Source organism: Schistocerca serialis, chromosome 2 (genome assembly GCF_023864345.2).
Source record: "Schistocerca serialis cubense isolate TAMUIC-IGC-003099 chromosome 2, iqSchSeri2.2, whole genome shotgun sequence".
Taxonomy (NCBI): domain Eukaryota; kingdom Metazoa; phylum Arthropoda; class Insecta; order Orthoptera; family Acrididae; genus Schistocerca; species Schistocerca serialis.
This window is the reverse complement of record NC_064639.1, coordinates 850,141,205-850,158,394: the sequence shown is the minus strand read 5'-3', so window position 1 is coordinate 850,158,394 and position 17,190 is coordinate 850,141,205. Positions and strand designations below refer to the sequence as shown.

Sequence of the window (17,190 nt, the reverse complement as noted above, 5' to 3'; positions counted from 1 at the left end):
GCTAATGGGAAAGATGACGCCTGTCAGTGGCTGAAGTGCCCAAAAGCAGCTGGTCGTACGGCTTCACGATCCTCAGTCCCAGAGACTGAATCAGTGAAGCCCTCCCAGCCGGAGAAATCCAGCAGGAAGACCCCGAAGACCAAGGGAATTGCAATAGTACCCTTACCATCGCTACCTACAAGCTCTGCGTCTGGGGATAAGGTGGAGATTCTGGCGTCCGCTGAGGACTTGGATCTCGCCGGACCCTCAGACACAATGGATATAGACTGCTCAAGCAATAAGTCAGTGGCAGCTGGTGACCCTGAGGCATAATCCGCCTCATTGAATGTTCCATGCCTTCCCAGTCTCACAATGTCATCCTCCAGTGGAATTGCGGCGGTTTTTTCCACCACTTGGCTAAGATATGGAAACTGTCAAGCTTTACACCTGCTTTCTGCATTGCCCTTCAGGAAACCTGCAACACATCTCAGTGTGGCTTGTGGTAGTTACTCGGCCATTGATTTATCCATTTGCAGCCCAAGACTTCTCCCATCTCTCCACTGGAGAGCACGTGATGACCTGTGTGGTAGTGACCAGTTCCCCATCCTCCTGTCATTGGCCTGGGGTCAGGCCCAGGGACGCCTGTCCAGCTGGGCTTTAAACAAGGCGGACTGGGAAACTTTCACCTCTGCTGTCACCGCTGAATCTCCCCCATGCGGTAACATCAATGTGATGGTTGAGCAGGTGACTACAACAACTATTACTGTGGCGGAAAATGTGATCCCTCGCTCTTTGGGGTGCCCCCGGTGGAAGGTGGTCCCTTGGTGGTCGCCAGAAGTTGCTGAGTCAATTAAGGAGTGTCAGCGAGCTCTACGGGGGCATAAGTGGCACCCTTGCCTGGAGCACCTCACAGCCTTCCCAAGTCTGGACAAAGATCAGATGTCTTTTTGGGTACTAGACCCCAACAGGTGACCCTGGCATGAACTTCAATGACATGTTATCTACCGACAAAAACGCGATTGCTGAGCACTATGCTCTAGCCTCTGCGTTGAGAACTACCTCCCAGCACTTCGCACCTTCAAAAGGAAAGTCCTCTCATTCGCTACACGCCACAGTGAACCCTTTAATGCCCCATTTACAGAGTGGGAGCTCCTCAGTACCCTTGCGCATTGCCCCGACATAGCCCCTGGGCCAGATCAGATCCACGGTCAAATGATTAAACATCTCTCATCTGACTACAAGCGACATCTCCTCATCATCTTCAACCGGATCTGGTGCGATGGCGTCTTTCCATCGCAATGGTGGGAGAGCACCATCATTCCAGTGCGTAAATCTGGTAAAAATCCGCTTGATGAGGATATCTATCAGCCCATCAGCCTCACCAACATTCTTTGTAAGCTGCTGGAACACATGGCGTGTCGGTAGTTGGGTTGGGTCCTGGAGTCACATGGACTACTAGCTCCGTGTCGGGGCAGCTTGTCAGGGTCGCTATACCACAGATAATCTTGTGTCCCTCGAGTCTGCCATCTGAACAGCCTTTTCCAGACACCAACACCTGGTTACCGTCTTTTTTGATTTACGAAAAGCATATGACATGACCAGGCCACATCATATCCTTGCCACATTATACGAGTGGGGTCTCCGAGGCCCACTCCCGATTTTTATCCACAATTTCCTGTCGCTTTGTACTTTCCATGTCCAAGTTGGTGCCTCTCACAGTTCCCCCCTTATCCAGGAGAATGGGGTCCCACAGGACTCTATAGTGAGTTTCTCTCTGTTTTTAGTGGCCTTTAATGGTCTAGCAGCAGTTGTAGGGCTGTCCATCTCACCTTCTCTGTATCCAGGTGACTTCTGCATTTCGTACTGCTCCACCAGTACTGGTGTTGCTGAGCGGTGCCTACAGGGAGCCATCCACAAGGTGCAGTTTTGGGCTCTAGCCCACAGTTTCCAATTTTCGGCCACAAAGTCGTGTGTTACGCACTTCTGTCGGCATCGTTCCCTTCATCTGGAACCAGATCTTTACCTTAATGATGATCCACTCACCGTAGTGGAGACATATCGATTCTTAGGACTGCTATTCGATACCCGATTGACTTGGCTTCCTCACCTCTGTCAACTTAAGTGGAAGTGCTGGCAGCACCTCAATGCCCTCCACTGCCAGAGCAGCACCAACTGCGGTGCAGATTGCTCTATGCTGCTACAGCTTTACAGAGCCCTTGTTCAATCCCGCCTTGACTATGGGAGTGTGGTTTATGGTTCGGCGGCGCCCTCAGCATTGCGTGTATTTGACCTTGTGCACCACTGTGGCATTCGCCTAGCGACAGGAGTTTTAGGACGAGTCCGGTGACCAGTGTCCTGGTTGAGGCTTGAGTCCCTCCATTGCCGGTTAGACGTGCACAATTGCTCTACAGTTACGTTGCACTCGTTTGTAGTTCTCCTGCACTTCCGAATTACTGTCTCATTTTCGCGCCCATGGCGGTTCATCTCCCACATCGGCGGCCTGGGTCAGGGCTTACAATTGCAGTTTGTGTGCGATCCCTTCTCTCCGAACTGCAGCCCTTGCCTTTACCACCTATACTTGAGGTTCATTCATAAACACCTCCATGGTGTACATCTAGGCCGTGGCTTCGCCTGGACCTTTCACTTGGCCCTAAGGACTCAGTTAACCCTGCGACTCTCCGCTGCCAGTTCCTCTTGATTCTCAACATGTGCCAGGTCCATGAAGTGGTTTACACTGATAGCTCGATGGCTGATGGTCATGTCGGCTTTGCATATGTTCATGGAGGACATACAGAACAGCACTCCTTACCAGATGGCTGCAATGTTTTCACTGCAGAGCTGGCAGCCATATCTCGTGCTCTTGAGCACATCCGCTCATGCCCAGACGAGTCATTTCTCCTGTGTACTGACTCCTTGTGCAGCCTACAAGCTATCGACCAGTGCTACCCTCATCATCTTTTGGTAGCAACCATCCAGGAGTCCATCTATGCCCTGGAACAGTCCAGTCGTTCAGTGGTATCTGTCAGAACCCCAGGTCACATCGGAATCCCAGGCAACGAGCTTGCTGACATGGTGGCCAAACAGGCTATGCAGAAACTGCTTATGGAGATCAGCTTCTCTGAAACTGACCTGCATTCAGTATTATGCATCAAGGTTTTGTGGCTTTGGGGGAGACGGAATGGCTTAACCTCAGTATGCACAACAAGCTGTGTGCCACTAAGGGAACTACGAATGTGTGGAAGACCCCCGTGCGCGCCTCTCGCAGGGACTGTGTGGTTCTGTGTCGGCTCCACATTGGCCATACGTGGCTGGTGCATCACTACCTTCTCCACTGCGAGGATCCACCTCGGTGTCGCTGTGGCCCACAAATGACAGTCGTACATCTCTTGCTGGACTGCCCACTTTTAGCCACTCTGTGGCGGACTTTTAACTTTCCCAGCATCCTACCTTCGGGTGTTGGGTGACAATGCCTCAATGGCAGCTTTAGTTTTATGTTTTATTCGTGAGGGTGAGTTTTATCATTTGCTGTAAGTTTTAGCACATGTCCTTTGTCCCTGTGTGTCATCCACCCTAGTGCTTTCATGGTGGAGGTTTTAATGTGTTGCAGAGTGGCTGGCTTTTCCTTTTTATCCTTATGGTCAGCCAGCCATGATAACCTGCCTTCTTGTTTTAACTTCTTCTACCTGTTTCTTGCGCCTTTGTGGTTTTCTTGTCCCCTTTTGCCCTCTTAAGTGTTTGTTGCCTTGGAGTTGTTGTTGTGGTTTATCCTTTCATTCTGTTTTGTGTTGTAAGTCTCATTGTCTTATTCTCACCCTTGTGGCATTGTTTCCTTCGAAACAAGGGACTGATGACCCCTTAGTTTGGTCCTTCCCCCCCCCTTTTAAACCAACAAACCCACTAAGTCAATGTTCTGGAAAGATTAAGAAAAAAGGTCCTCCAAGTGTGAAAAGATGTTGCTACCACCAGGCTGCTGCATCACGACAATGCACCCAGCCGCACATCTCTGCGTGTTCGCAAGTACCTGGTCAAGCACAATGTGACAGCGCTGCCGCAGTCATTCTGTAGTCCCGATTTCTCTCCACTTGACGTCTTCCTGGTCCCCAGGATTAAAATGACCCTCAAAGGATACTGTTTTGAGAGCAGTGAGGACATCTAAAAGGCAGTGACAATGTTCAGGCCTTCCAGAGGCTTACCAATCGTGGGTGAAGTGCTGTAAAAATGTGTTGAGAGCTAACAGTAACTCCTTTGAAGAATTTTTAAGCTTTGTACATATATTGGCAATAAATTAAAAAAAAAAAAAAATATGTTTCGTCAGTTTTTGGACACACATTGTATATAGGATATCGAGAGGAGCAGTGCAGCATTCATCAGAAACCACCTGAAGATGGCAACTTGTCTGTTTGCTGAAGTATTGTGGAGGAATTACTATGTGACCTGGCCAGACACCCGAGAATTCTACAAATTAGAATTTTTTGAATTAGTTGAGTAAATGAGCACTTTTTAACCTTATTTTATTACTCTTCCCCTTCCTTTTTTCTTCTGAAATTTGTGCCTAAAAATTCTAACCCTGGTTATAATGGTTTCATTTGTAAAAAAGTTTGAAAAATTGTTTTTTTTTTTTTTTCATTTTTATCAAATTAAAATGAGTGCATTATACAGAAATCTGTAGATGGCAGGTATTATATACCAGTTAATAGATAATTTAACACGTGTAAACATATTGCATATACTATCTAAGCATCCCATAAACTGGCACTAGGCCCGTCAACTATGCTATTTCGTGATTTTAATTTATATTTTTCTAGTTTTTTTTAAAAAATTTTTTTTTTCTACTGTTGCAGTGACAGTGGACCTATCAGTTTTGTGGCACCAAACTGCAGAGGTACTTTGTACGCTTCACAAATGCAAAACTAGCCAAAGTTGCACCAGTGAAACAGAATTCGAATAAAAATGTGAGCACAAATGAGGAAAAATCCATCAATGTATTGTGTTTAAAAAATACAATTAATTCGTTGATTGTGAATTTGTATGTTGTTCTAACTCTCAATGTAATAATGGGTATTAACTTTTATTGATTTGTCATCATTTCTTACTTTTTGCAGGCTGTACATTTGTGAGAATTGATGGAAGAACCCAGCTGTTAGCTCAACAATGAATATTAAGTTACCTCTTGTTCCTATTGCTGTTGCACTTTCGCTTTCAGGCATTAGTGCTGTGCTGCTGTATATTCTTTTAAAAAATGTAAGTTCTGTTAAGCATATTATTTTTGAAAAGATATGAGAGACATCTTTTTCGTGTGAATACAATTGACAGCTCACAACAAACCATGTTCCTCTTACTAATTGTGTTAACCCTTCTTAATTTTTTGTTGGTTGATTAATGTCACAGTTGAGTGGGAATCATTAGACTTTGCATGCAGAACTATGACAGTTTGTAGATCACGTCTCATCCTGTGGATGGAATTTTGTGCAGTGAATAAAATTCAGAGAACGTAGTTCTGCAGTAGGGCACATATACATATATATCTGTCACATCAGGGGAGAAGGGAGTGTCAGCATAAATACTGAAATCTCACATCTATCATTTTGTTTCTAAATGAGTAGGCTAGATCTCATCATCATATTATTTTAAGCAAGAGGAGAATATCAAAATTCATTCACTCATTTCTTCATTGTAAGCTTTCGCCACATAAGTACATCCCGCAGCATATAACCACCAGATTACCAAGTAGACAACACATGTAATGAATGCATAGAATCAGATAAGTAATGGACTCGCCCACAAACTGAAATTAGAGCTCGATTTGTGTTGCATCTTTAGTTATCAATTGTTCAGCTGGTTTCTTCTTTTCACAAACCAATTGATTTTACAGGTAAAATCACCCTCTTTATAAAAAACAGGCCCAGCTGTGGTACCTTTTAGGATGTTTTGGAGAGTGACATCTATGAATAGTTTGCTAGACTGTTGCCCGTTAAAATTGTGACACCAGGATGGATAGCAAATAAGGAAATTTTACAGACTCAGTATAGTACGAATAATACATGATTATATGTTTAGCTTGTGGGTGTATGCACAATGTGGAATTCAATACACAGAGCTGCATCCTGGCTTGTTATCAAGTGGGACTGAGAATGGAAAATACAGGTACACTATTCCATGATGTTTCAACTCTGTGCCAGAGTTCATCAGTAGCAGTGGCTAGAGAATAATGGTGAGATACTCTCTCAACAATCCGTGTCCAGATGCTTTCAGTGGGTGATAGATGTGGAGAACTTGCTCACTAAGATAACAGTTGAACACACTCTGCATTGAGCTAAGTCAGGACAATGTGTATCTTGTTGAAGGATAATACCATGGAGACCTCAAATACAGGGCAACGGCTACCATTTTTTACATGTCAGAAATGTAAAGCAAGCTGTCCAAATGCAAACCTGAGGTGGTCTTGTAATGTGCCCAGTGTAACCCTATATCATCAACCTAACCCCCAGTGAGCTCTCATCTGTTTTGTGAGTGCTTGTCCACTACAGAGCCCCAACAGTTCTATTTCCCTTTCCTTGCACTGAAAGTCTATCCTTCTACTATTCTTTTTTCCCATCTTCCTTTCCATTGGATGGTCTTCTTGTTCCTGATGGTGCTTGGATTTTGTTTCTGTTTTTAGACACTCGTTTTATTCCCTTCCAGCACTGTATAACTTTTCATTCTGAACTATGTGGTTCCCATCATTGACCTGCTATTTCTTTTCCAAATTTTACAGAAATGCAGATCATGCAGGGAAGGTTGCCCATTGCGATGCATATTCTACCTTTTGTGCCTGACTTTGGAACCTCACTTTCTTGCAAAGGAACTGTGCCCGAACCCAGCATGGTAGCCATTCTGTTGGGAGGAGGGGGGGGGGGGGGTCATCAAGTACGTGCATGGTGGTGGTAGCCCCTTGACCAAGCAGAGATCCCCATGCATACCAAGAATTATATCCCTGTCATGGCTGGGCTACAAGGACTTTGGGGAACAGTTTACAGGCCAGATAACTTTTGCTGTGGCACGCATGCGGTGTGTCTTTGTTAGGAGTGGGTGGCACCCTGGTGGAAGATTCGCACATGAAACGAATTAAACATTCTTCTGCTAGTGGCTGCAAGGCACCAGCAGTCTTCTCTGAAGGTAAGACTTACCACAACATGAAGATATGACCGCAAAATGTTTCCTTCCTTGGCTATGCTGTGGGAGGAACATAGGGCTCAGAGACAAGGGAAGAAATTGCCCCCTCACCCCCTCCACACTTAGTTTGTTTGAGACCATTGGGGATTAATTTTTGACTACAAAGTGACTGTTCTTTGTTGAACACATCAAGAACTGGTTTGGGGAAGTAGCAGCTATTTCAAAAACAAAAAGTGGCTTCATTTTTATTAAAAACAGCCTCCCCTACTCAGTCACAGGTGTTGCTCCCCTGTGGCAAGCTGTGTGACATTCTTGTAACTGTAACTTCAACTTCCTGTACCAGTCTCAATATAGTTCAGGGTATCACCTTTGAATGTCTCATTCTGTCATGCCCACTTGAGGCCAAAGGACAATAGGGTTGATACTGGAGTCTTCATCTTTGCTTCTGAAGCTGACTCATTGCCCGAAAATGTCAAGGTGATGGTGTATTGATGCAGTGTAAAGCGGTATGTTCCCATATGGTGCTACAAATGACTGCGATTTGGACACGTCTTTGTGTTGCATCGCCATTGCCCCGTGTAATGATTGTGGATGTCGATTGTATACTAATGCTCCTTGTGCACCTCCCTCCATCTTTATCAGTTGTGGGGAACACCATTTGCCTATTCACCAGGCTGCACTTTCTTTCAAAAAGAAAAGAAAATTAAAGAATACAAGACTCTTGACTTACTGGGGTATCAAGAGGCCAAAAAGAAATACGACCATCAACATCCAACATGTATGACAATGGCGTGCACTATACTGTGTGATCAAAAGTATTCGGACACCCCCAAAAACATATGTTTTTCATAGTAGGTGCATTGTGCTGCCATCTTCTACCAGGTACTCCATATCAGTGACCTCAGTAGTCATCGGACATCGCTCTGCGGAACTCACGAACTTCAAACGTGGTCAGGTGATTGGGTGTCACTTGTGTCATATGTTCTATACGCGAGATTTCCACACTCCTAAACATCCCTAGGTCCACTGTTTCCAATGTGATAGTGAAGTGGTAACGTGAAGGGACACGTATAGCACAAAAGCTTACAGTCCGATGTCGTCTGTTGACTGGCAGAGACCGCCAACAGTTAAAGAGGGCCGTAATGTGTAATAGGCAGACATCTATCCAGACAATCACATAGGAATTCCAAACTGCATCAGGATCCACTGCAAGTACTATGACAGTTAGGCAGGATGTGAGAAAACTTGGATTTCATGCTTGAGCAGCTGTTCATAAGCCACACATCACACTGGTAAATGCCAAACGACGCCTCGCTTGGTGTAAGATGCATAAACATAGGATGATTGAACAGCAGGAAAACACGACAAATCACAGTACACAATGTGGTGATCTGATGTGGGTATGGCGAATGCCTGGTGAACGTCATCAGCTAGCGTTTGTAATGCCAACAGTAAAATATGGAGGCGGTGGTGTTATGGTGTGGTTGTGTTTTTCGTGGAGGGGGCTTGCACCCCTTGTTGTTTTGTGTGGCACTATAACAGCACAGGCCTACCTTGAGGTTTTAAGCACCTTCTTTCTTCCCACTGTTGAAGAGCAATTCAGGGATGGCACTTACATCTTTCAACATGGTCGAGCACTTGTTCATCATGCACGACCTGTGGCAGAATGGTTACACGACAATAACATCCCTGTAATATACTGGTCTGCACAGAGTCCTGTCCTGAATCCTATAGAACACCTTTGGGATGCTTTGGAAGACCGACTTTGTGACAGGCCTCACTGACCAACATCAATACCTCTCCTCAGTGCAGCACTCTGTGAAGAATGGGCTGCCATTCCCCACAAAATCTTCCAGCACCTGATTGAACATATGCCTGCGAGAATGGATGCTGTCATCAAGCCTAAGGGTGAGCCAACACCATTACTGATAGAGGGTGCCATGATCTTGTAAGTTGTTTTCAGCCAGGTGTCCAGATGCTTTTGACCACATAGTGTATGTACATCATCATCCTCTTTATTGACTGTACCTTTGCCATCCATGTCTTCTATGTCGGGCCCTCAGGCTCCTAGACAACACCGGCTCCTTTGGTGATTGGGACACCCCCCCCCCCGCCACTCTCCTCCTATTGCTTCCGCCCGCACCCCCTTAGTGGGCTTCAACTATCCTACTACCAGCGACGCAGTCCCCAATCCGTGGGCAGAGAAGCAGTGCCCTTTCCAGGAAGTGGTCCTTTGTGATACTCTCTTGCCACTAATCTGCTTATCTACAACCAGATGCCAGCCACTGGCAGAAAGAGCCACAGGTTGCAGGTCATTATTAGTGTTCTTCCTTTGCCCCAGAATCTTGGGCAGACAAGCCCTCACAGACATTGAAATCGTCTAAAGAGAACAAGAAGAAGAGGAATTCCTCCAAGAAAGGGAGGCCAGTGACCCCCATGCCACCAGGCCCTGGACATTCCACCTCTTGAGACGATGTCTGTGGTGGCCCCTATGCCCCCCCCCCCCCCCCCCCTCCCCGCCACACACACACATACCATTGTTTCCAAACCAATATGTATTACAGGGTGTATATGACCCGGGAGATCGGGGAATTTTTTCATCCGGGAGACAACCGGGGAAAACCCGGGAATTTTTTAGATTTCCAAGATTTTTTTTGTTTTGTTTTAGCTTTTAGTTAAATTTTTGTAATTTTGACTGGTAAGAAACAACACTCTAACAAAGGATATTACTGTATCCCACTACTGCAGAATAATATTGCAGCAATAAAACATGAATGAGAGGGAAAAAGAAAGAAAAAAAAAATGCGAAATATACAACAACAAAACACAGTACTCATACAAGCATCTGCCAACAGCAAAACGTGTCAAAGGCTTTAGGAGGACTGTGCACTGCTTCATAACAACAAATTGCCTCCGTTGAGCGTGACATCACAACTGTTTACGTTAGATTCGTTTGAGCAGTTGTTAGCGGGCTCATGGGCATACGCAGTTGAGTGATGCATGTGTAGTACCTTCTCCCGTTTCTGGCTACGGAAGTGCAGCTTTTAGCTGTATAACCAATAGCAGCAAGATGCTACCTGGAAAGATTTTACTGGTGTGTGCAAGCTGCCAGATTCAATGGGGGCAAACCGGGATATCTGCCCCAGACAGCAAGAATTTATATTCTTGAGGAAAAAGCCTTTTTTCACAAAGCATCTAGTATCCAGTGCACGTTGGTCTATCGATTATTCATATGATTTTGAAACACATCCCTGTTGGTTTTTGAACATTTGTGATCATATTCTAAGTTTATTTCTGAATGAATCATAAGTTGATTTTTGAATGTGTGCATAGTGTATGTCATGTCTCTGCCAGGGAAATCCCCGTCACATCTAGAAATAAACTTTCCCGCAAACGGAAGGCGACGGGGCTATACGAGCTGAACGGAAGAAAGCCGAATGGGTTAATGTCAATCGCTGTTTATTTATGTGATTGACTGGGTTTGCGAATGATCAGCGTTGTTATAATTACCAGCGAAATCCATAGATTCAGACTACCAGAGTGGAAATAAACTACTAACAGGAATAACAGGCTAGAAAGATTATGTATTATCTTCTCGGTGTATCCAAGAAAACAAAATTATGGTAGAAAATTTTGGGCCGGACTGCTACACTAGTAACGGACAGTTATACAGACCCTGGTAGGAGCCACCTAAGTTTTATTCTGGAAGTAGCACAGAAAACATGTTGTACGAACATGTACGCCTAACAGGAGAATAAACGCCAGATAGCTTAAGCAGTTGATTGTGGCAGGGTTAGTGAAATTAACCGGAGAATAAGTTTCAGCACTGGCAGGAATAGTGACAGAATTAGTGGTGATGTGTTAGAATGAGGTAGGAGAAGAAGTGGGGACATCACACAAATTATGGAAGAATATGATTATTCCAAATTTATTTAAAAATTTCATTCTACTACTTTTCGGTCTCACGCTTGAGAAGCTGGAGAGTGTGATTGAAATGTGAAACTATTTTCGAACATAAAGCTTTTTGCTTGTAGTAGGCCTAATAGGCATTTGATATTGGTACTTTGTGAATTATATTCTCTCTTGTTAAAAAAAATGACCGTTTGTGCTAAAACAGTCTGTTTATTTGGTGTATGTTAAAATTGCTGCAATATTAGACAGGCCTATTTCATTTCATGTAGCAGACAGTGACAAAATTCACATAATCAGATCGAGAAACCACACCAATCTTGGGTACTGTTTGTATTAACAGCTTTTTCAGTATTGGACAACGACTTTTCGTTTTTTCTTGTGGCAAAATGTTTGATAAAGTTTGATGAGGTAGTAGATCCTATCGCAGAAAGGAAAGGACACCATGTTAAGCCGTAGCAGGGTTAGAGAGGAAAAAATGCTAGCACTTGAGGATTGAAGAAATGTGTACCATCTTGCTTGTCACTTGTCTTTATTGATTTCATGTATCATATATTTAATTTTATGTTACACAAAAAAAGCAAGTTATTAGCGAATAGGCAATAAAGAGTGCAAATTTTCTGAAGAGTTCTTGTTCTTCGGGATACAAATAATCCCATCCAATATTAATTGCGAGTTTTTTTTTTTTTTTTTTTTTTTTTTTTTTTTTTTTTTTTTTTTTTTTTTTTTTTTTAAAAAAAAAGAGGGGCTGGATGTTAAACTGACCAATTGGTAGCAGGAGAGACACCACAGGACATTTTAATTTCCACTGTCCTGAATATAGTTTGATGGCATCCATTACAAAATATTATACATTTGAATTCCACATAGCGAAGTACAATGGCGTGTGATAGAAGAATGCTGTGTGTAGAGGCATGGCACTGCACTTTGGTGCACTTAAGACCAAATAACATGTCTTACATTTCCTCGAACACATGTTGTATATATCAGATTCTTCAGAAAGATATGCGCTACAAAATGAACATATTTTTGAAAAGTCGATTTTAAATTTTTGGTATCCTATCTCAAATTCTCGAGGGATGGAGGAAGGGGGAGGGTGGGGGGGACCACTATCTAATATTGCCACGGAAATATCATAGATCCGGGGCTAATGCACAGAGCAGTCTGGGTAGTAGTGGGGAGGTGGGTAGTCTCCACGTGACCTGTGTTTACGTTTAGTGATTTTGCTGTTTCCTCTTCGTTTGTTGCTTTCGCGTCAAATGAAAACAAAACGGATTTCTGTGGCCGGGAGCTATCATGTGAAATAAAAAAATACATTCACATAATTACAGAAGGCTAAAATATGTTATTAGTTTCAGATTTTATTTCTACCTTTCTAACAGTCGAGCATTAATCGCCTTGCAGAACAATGAACTTATTTTTGTCAGTTTGCTAAAGAAATTTGGCTTTTATTAATCTTTTCTGCTGAGGCAGTCAATTTATTTGAAACGAAGTGTTTAATTCCACACTATTGGCCAGTTTCAACTGTTCACTGCATTTCAAAAGTGCATAATTTCATCTTCTAGTACGTATGGCATTATGCCATAATAAAGAACCAAATGTGAGATAATATGTACTGGTTCTCAAAGAAAATTTACATCTGAATCTGGACGTACGAATGTGCACTGTAAGATGAATTATCTATTTTGGTACGGGTCACGAAATTCCGATGCTCTTGGAGTATCCTCTGATGTCTTGTTTCTTTTATGACATAATATAAGATCTTTCAATGTTTTATACGTACGAGCATACAGGCTTCCCACACCATCACAGCTGCGCAAGTGTGGTTACACCTGTTACCTGGCACTCTCGTGCAACTGCTGAAACGAACCTATTTCTAACAGGCCGCAGGAAAATATTGGAATGGTTGTTTGAAAAGCATTACTTTCAATGTAAATTTCCTTTTATTCAAGTTGAACTATGTTCGAACAATGAATTTCTTAAATCGCAGAGCATTTGCCTCTCATTTAAAAATCAACTCTTTGAGGAAGACCATTTAGAAAAATTTTGAGCCCAGAAGATGAGACTTTATGTCGTCATTAAAAATTTTACTGTCACATTTGTGTGATGTAGCTTAAAGTGTAACACCCGCAAAAAAGATCAATATTATATGTGAAAGTTTTGCTTTTCTTGTAGTTACGCTATGTATAGTAATTTAAACCATTGACTTTTCCAGTTTGTGTATAAGTGCTACTTAACAGTGATGTTGCTTGGCTGACTACGTCATGTGTCCTATGCTCTTAATATCCACTGGCATCGGCTGGCGAGATCACGTGACATGAGCTATGACTGACTTACAAAAGTGCATTGCAATCTCAATTTCAGTGTTTCTGAAAGTAACATGAGGTGTTTGGTGGAATTCAAATTTATACTTTCATAATATGAAAATATGCAGCGTACATCTTGCTGCACTTCAAATACCTCTCCAAAACTTTTTTTTTTTTTTTTTTTTACTGAGATTGGTTTTCTAAACTGGTGTGTAAAACCATAACCATTCAAAGGATTGATAAGTTTTACTGTTCCGAGAAAAAGTATACTCTTTTCTTGTCTGTGTATACACCCTGTATCTATGCTGTAGTCTCACAACTGGTGACAGTAGGCAGCCCTGATGCATGACCAGCCTCCATGGCCCCTTAATGTCTCCATAGGATACTGATAGCATGATCATCCAGTGGAACTGTTGTTTTTTCCCACCAACTGGCTGAGTTACGATGTCTCATATGTGTTTCTTTTTCTTTTTGCATCTTTCTTCAGGAAACTTAGTTCCCAGTAATGCAGGCTCCTACCCTCTGCAGCCATCGGAGCTATTTTGAAAATTACACTTACCATGAAAGCCTGTTGGGCGGTGTTCGCACATATGTTCTGAATCTGTCTGTAGCAAACACTTGCCTCTCAGTATGACTTTGGAGGTTGTGGCTGTTCATGTGAGGATGTCTCTGAAATTCACCGTTTGTAATATGTATCTCCCTCCAGACACTGAAGTGTCCCAAAATACATTCACTGTTTTCTCAGTTACCCACCTCCCCCCACCCCCCCTCCCACTTAATATTGGGCGATTTCAATGCCCATGACCTTTTTTGGTGAACTAAAACTGTTTGCTGCAGTAAAGCTGTTGAAATCTTGCTCCCAGAACTTGATCTTCGCCTCTGAAATACTGGTGTTCCCACACACGTCATTGTGGCATATGGGCTGTATTTGGTCCTTGGCATTTCCATTTGCAGCCCAGGTCTTCTCCCCTTCTTTCTTTGGAGAGTGCATGATTACCTGTGCAACAGTGATCATTTTCCAATCTCCATGACCTTTCCTCAACGTCACTCCTGTGGGCATCCACCCAGGTGGGCTCTCAACAAAGCTTATTGGGATGCCTTTGCCTCTGCCACCACTGTTAGCACCCCACCACATGGATGTATCATGTGGCTGTCCAAAGCCCAGTTGCAGCCATTCTATAGGCAGCTGGCTTAGCAATCTGCTATTCCTCAGGATTTCCCCATCGGAAGATAGTAACTTGGTGAATCCCCAAAATTGCCGTGGCCATTAGTTATTGCAGATGAGTTCTCCAAGGCTGTAAGTGACATCTGTCAATGGATCACCTCATTGCCTTTAAACAGCTCTGTGCCCAGATCTGCCACCTCATAAAAAGACAGAAACAAGAATGCTGGGAATGGTATGTTGTTGTCATTGGACTTTGTACCCCACCCTCACAGGTTTGGGCAAAATTTGATGCTGCTCTGGACACCAGTCTCACAGTGGTGTACCTGTTATCTCTCTGAATGTTGTTGTCTACACTGACACATGCATTGTTGCTGAACATTTTGCTTTACATTATGCTCGAGCCTCTGTATCTGAGAATTGCTGCCCTGCATTTCATATCATGGAACAGTGGGTGAAGCAAATTAACTTATCTTTCACTGTATGTTGCCTGGAGCCACTAATGTTCCATTCAGTGAGTGGGAATTCCTCAGTACTGTAGCACGATGTCCTGACAGAGCTCCAGGGCCAGACCGCATCCACAGACAGTTGCACAAACAGTAATAGGTGGATTGCCAATTTACATGCTTGCTCTTTCCAACCTTATCAGGAATGAATGTGTATTCCCGTTTCCATGACAATAGATTGTGTTTGTCACCATTCTGAAACTGGGGAAACACCCTCTTGAGATGGACAGCTGTTGGCCAATTAGTCTCACTAACGTTCTTTGCAAGCTCAGACGATGATCAGCCAGCAACTGTGTTGATACCTTGGGTCTCTGGATCTTGTGACTCTGTCGCAGGGTGATTTTTTGTGATGGTTGTTCTACTGCTGACAGTTTGGTCTGACTAGAGTCTGCTATCCAGTCAACAACTTATCACTGTCTTCTTCGACTTCCAAAAAAGGCTTATGACACTATATGGCATCACCACATCCTCATCACTGTGCATGAGTGGGTTCTCTGGGGCCCACTCCCATTTTTGTCCAATACTTCTTGTCACAGCCTGCATTTCAGATTCAAGTTGGCACTTCCCACAGTGCCCTACAGTGTCACCCTTCCTCTGTGCTAATAGGTCCGCAGCTCGTGGTCTCACGGTCGCATTCTTGCTCCCGAGCATGGGGTCCAGAGTTCGATTCCCTGCAGGGTCAAGAATTTTCACCTGCCTTGAGATGTCTGGGTGTTTGTGATGTCCTCATCTTTCATCATCATTCATGAAAGTGGCGAGATTGGACTGGGCAGAGGTTGGAAATTTGTATGGGCGGTGATAACCATGCAGTTGAGCGCCCCACAAATCTAACATCGTCATCATCATCTGTGCTGACAGTTTTGCATTTATTATTGCTCCTCAGCTGTGGATTTTGCTGAATGCTGACAGCAGGGCACCATGAAGAATGTTCACTCCTGGGCTCTCTCCCATGGGTTCTGGTTTTCAGCCATGAAGACATGCGTCATGCACTTCTGTCTCCTTCATACTGTCCATTGACACCCAGAACTCTACCTTGACGACCAGTTGCTCAATGTGGTGGAATCTTATTGCTTTATGGGACTGGTCTTCGATGCCCGATTGACATGGCCTCCCCATATCTGCCAACTTCAGCAGACGCGCTAGCTCACATCTTGGTACTCTTTGCTGACTCGGTAACACTAGCTGGGGTATAGACCTCTACATCTTGCGACTGTACAAAGCTCAGATCCTCTTCTGTTTTGATTATGGGCTTGGCATCACCTTTAGCATTACAGATGCTGGACCTGACATACCATTGGGGGAGTGGGGGTGCAACAGGTACCTTTTGGACCAGCCCTTCAAAGAGCTTACTCGCAGAGGCTGGGGTCATTTTCAGTCATATTTTCTGCTATGTGTGGAAATTATGGTTGTTCTCTTCCTTCTTTCACACTTTAATCTGCTCCTCCCCACTTTTCATCAGATTCCGGTAGAATATTCTGTGTGTTGAAGCCCTTCTTGTTGAGTTGGTTGTTTCCATAGTAACAAGGGCTTTTGTATTTCCTGTCACCCTATTACTTCCAGCAGTCACCTTCCAGTGCTGAAATGGGATAACTAATGTAAAATTAGTTCATGCAGTTACACAGTTTACACCAACTTAGAATGTTTAGTTGCTCAGTATACCCAGCAGTTCTACGTCTACATTTATGTCTACAGACATGCTCCACAAGTCACCATATGGTGCATGCCAGAGGGTACCCTCTACCACTATCAATCATTTCATGTCCCATTCCATTCGCAAATAGAGCGAGGGGAAAAAGAGACGTTTTGTGTGCCTCTGTATGAGCCCTAATTTCCCTTACCTTCGTGATTCTTATGCGAAATGTACATTGGTGGCAGCAGAATCGTTCTACAGTCAGCTTGAATGCCGGTTCTCTAAATTTTCTCTATAGTGTTCCTTGAAGAGAACGTTGTGTTCCCTCCAGGGATTCCAATTTAAGTTTTTAGAGGATCTCTGTAATACTTAAGTGTTGTTCGAATCTATTGGTAAAAAGTCTAGCATCTGACTCTGAATTGCTTCAATGTTTTCCTTTAATCTGACCTGATGCGGATCCCAAACACTCATTGTGTATCCTGCTATAGCCACTCAGTGGTGACACCTTCCTATACTCCACAACATCAGCAAACAGCAACAGGTTGT

At 43.7% G+C, this 17,190-nt stretch overlaps 1 protein-coding gene across 1 annotated transcript in view; it reads left to right on the top strand.

Annotated features, from left to right (window-relative positions):
- LOC126458135 (tudor and KH domain-containing protein homolog) overlaps positions 1-17,190 on the top strand; it is a 73,022-nt gene that overhangs the window by 11,880 nt on the left and 43,952 nt on the right. Inside the window, exons 2-3 of the mRNA XM_050094977.1 lie at positions 4,821-4,931; positions 5,082-5,220. Coding sequence (XP_049950934.1) covers positions 5,131-5,220 — 90 coding nt within the window. The 5' untranslated portion in view covers positions 4,821-4,931; positions 5,082-5,130. The remainder of the gene's footprint in view (positions 1-4,820; positions 4,932-5,081; positions 5,221-17,190) is intronic.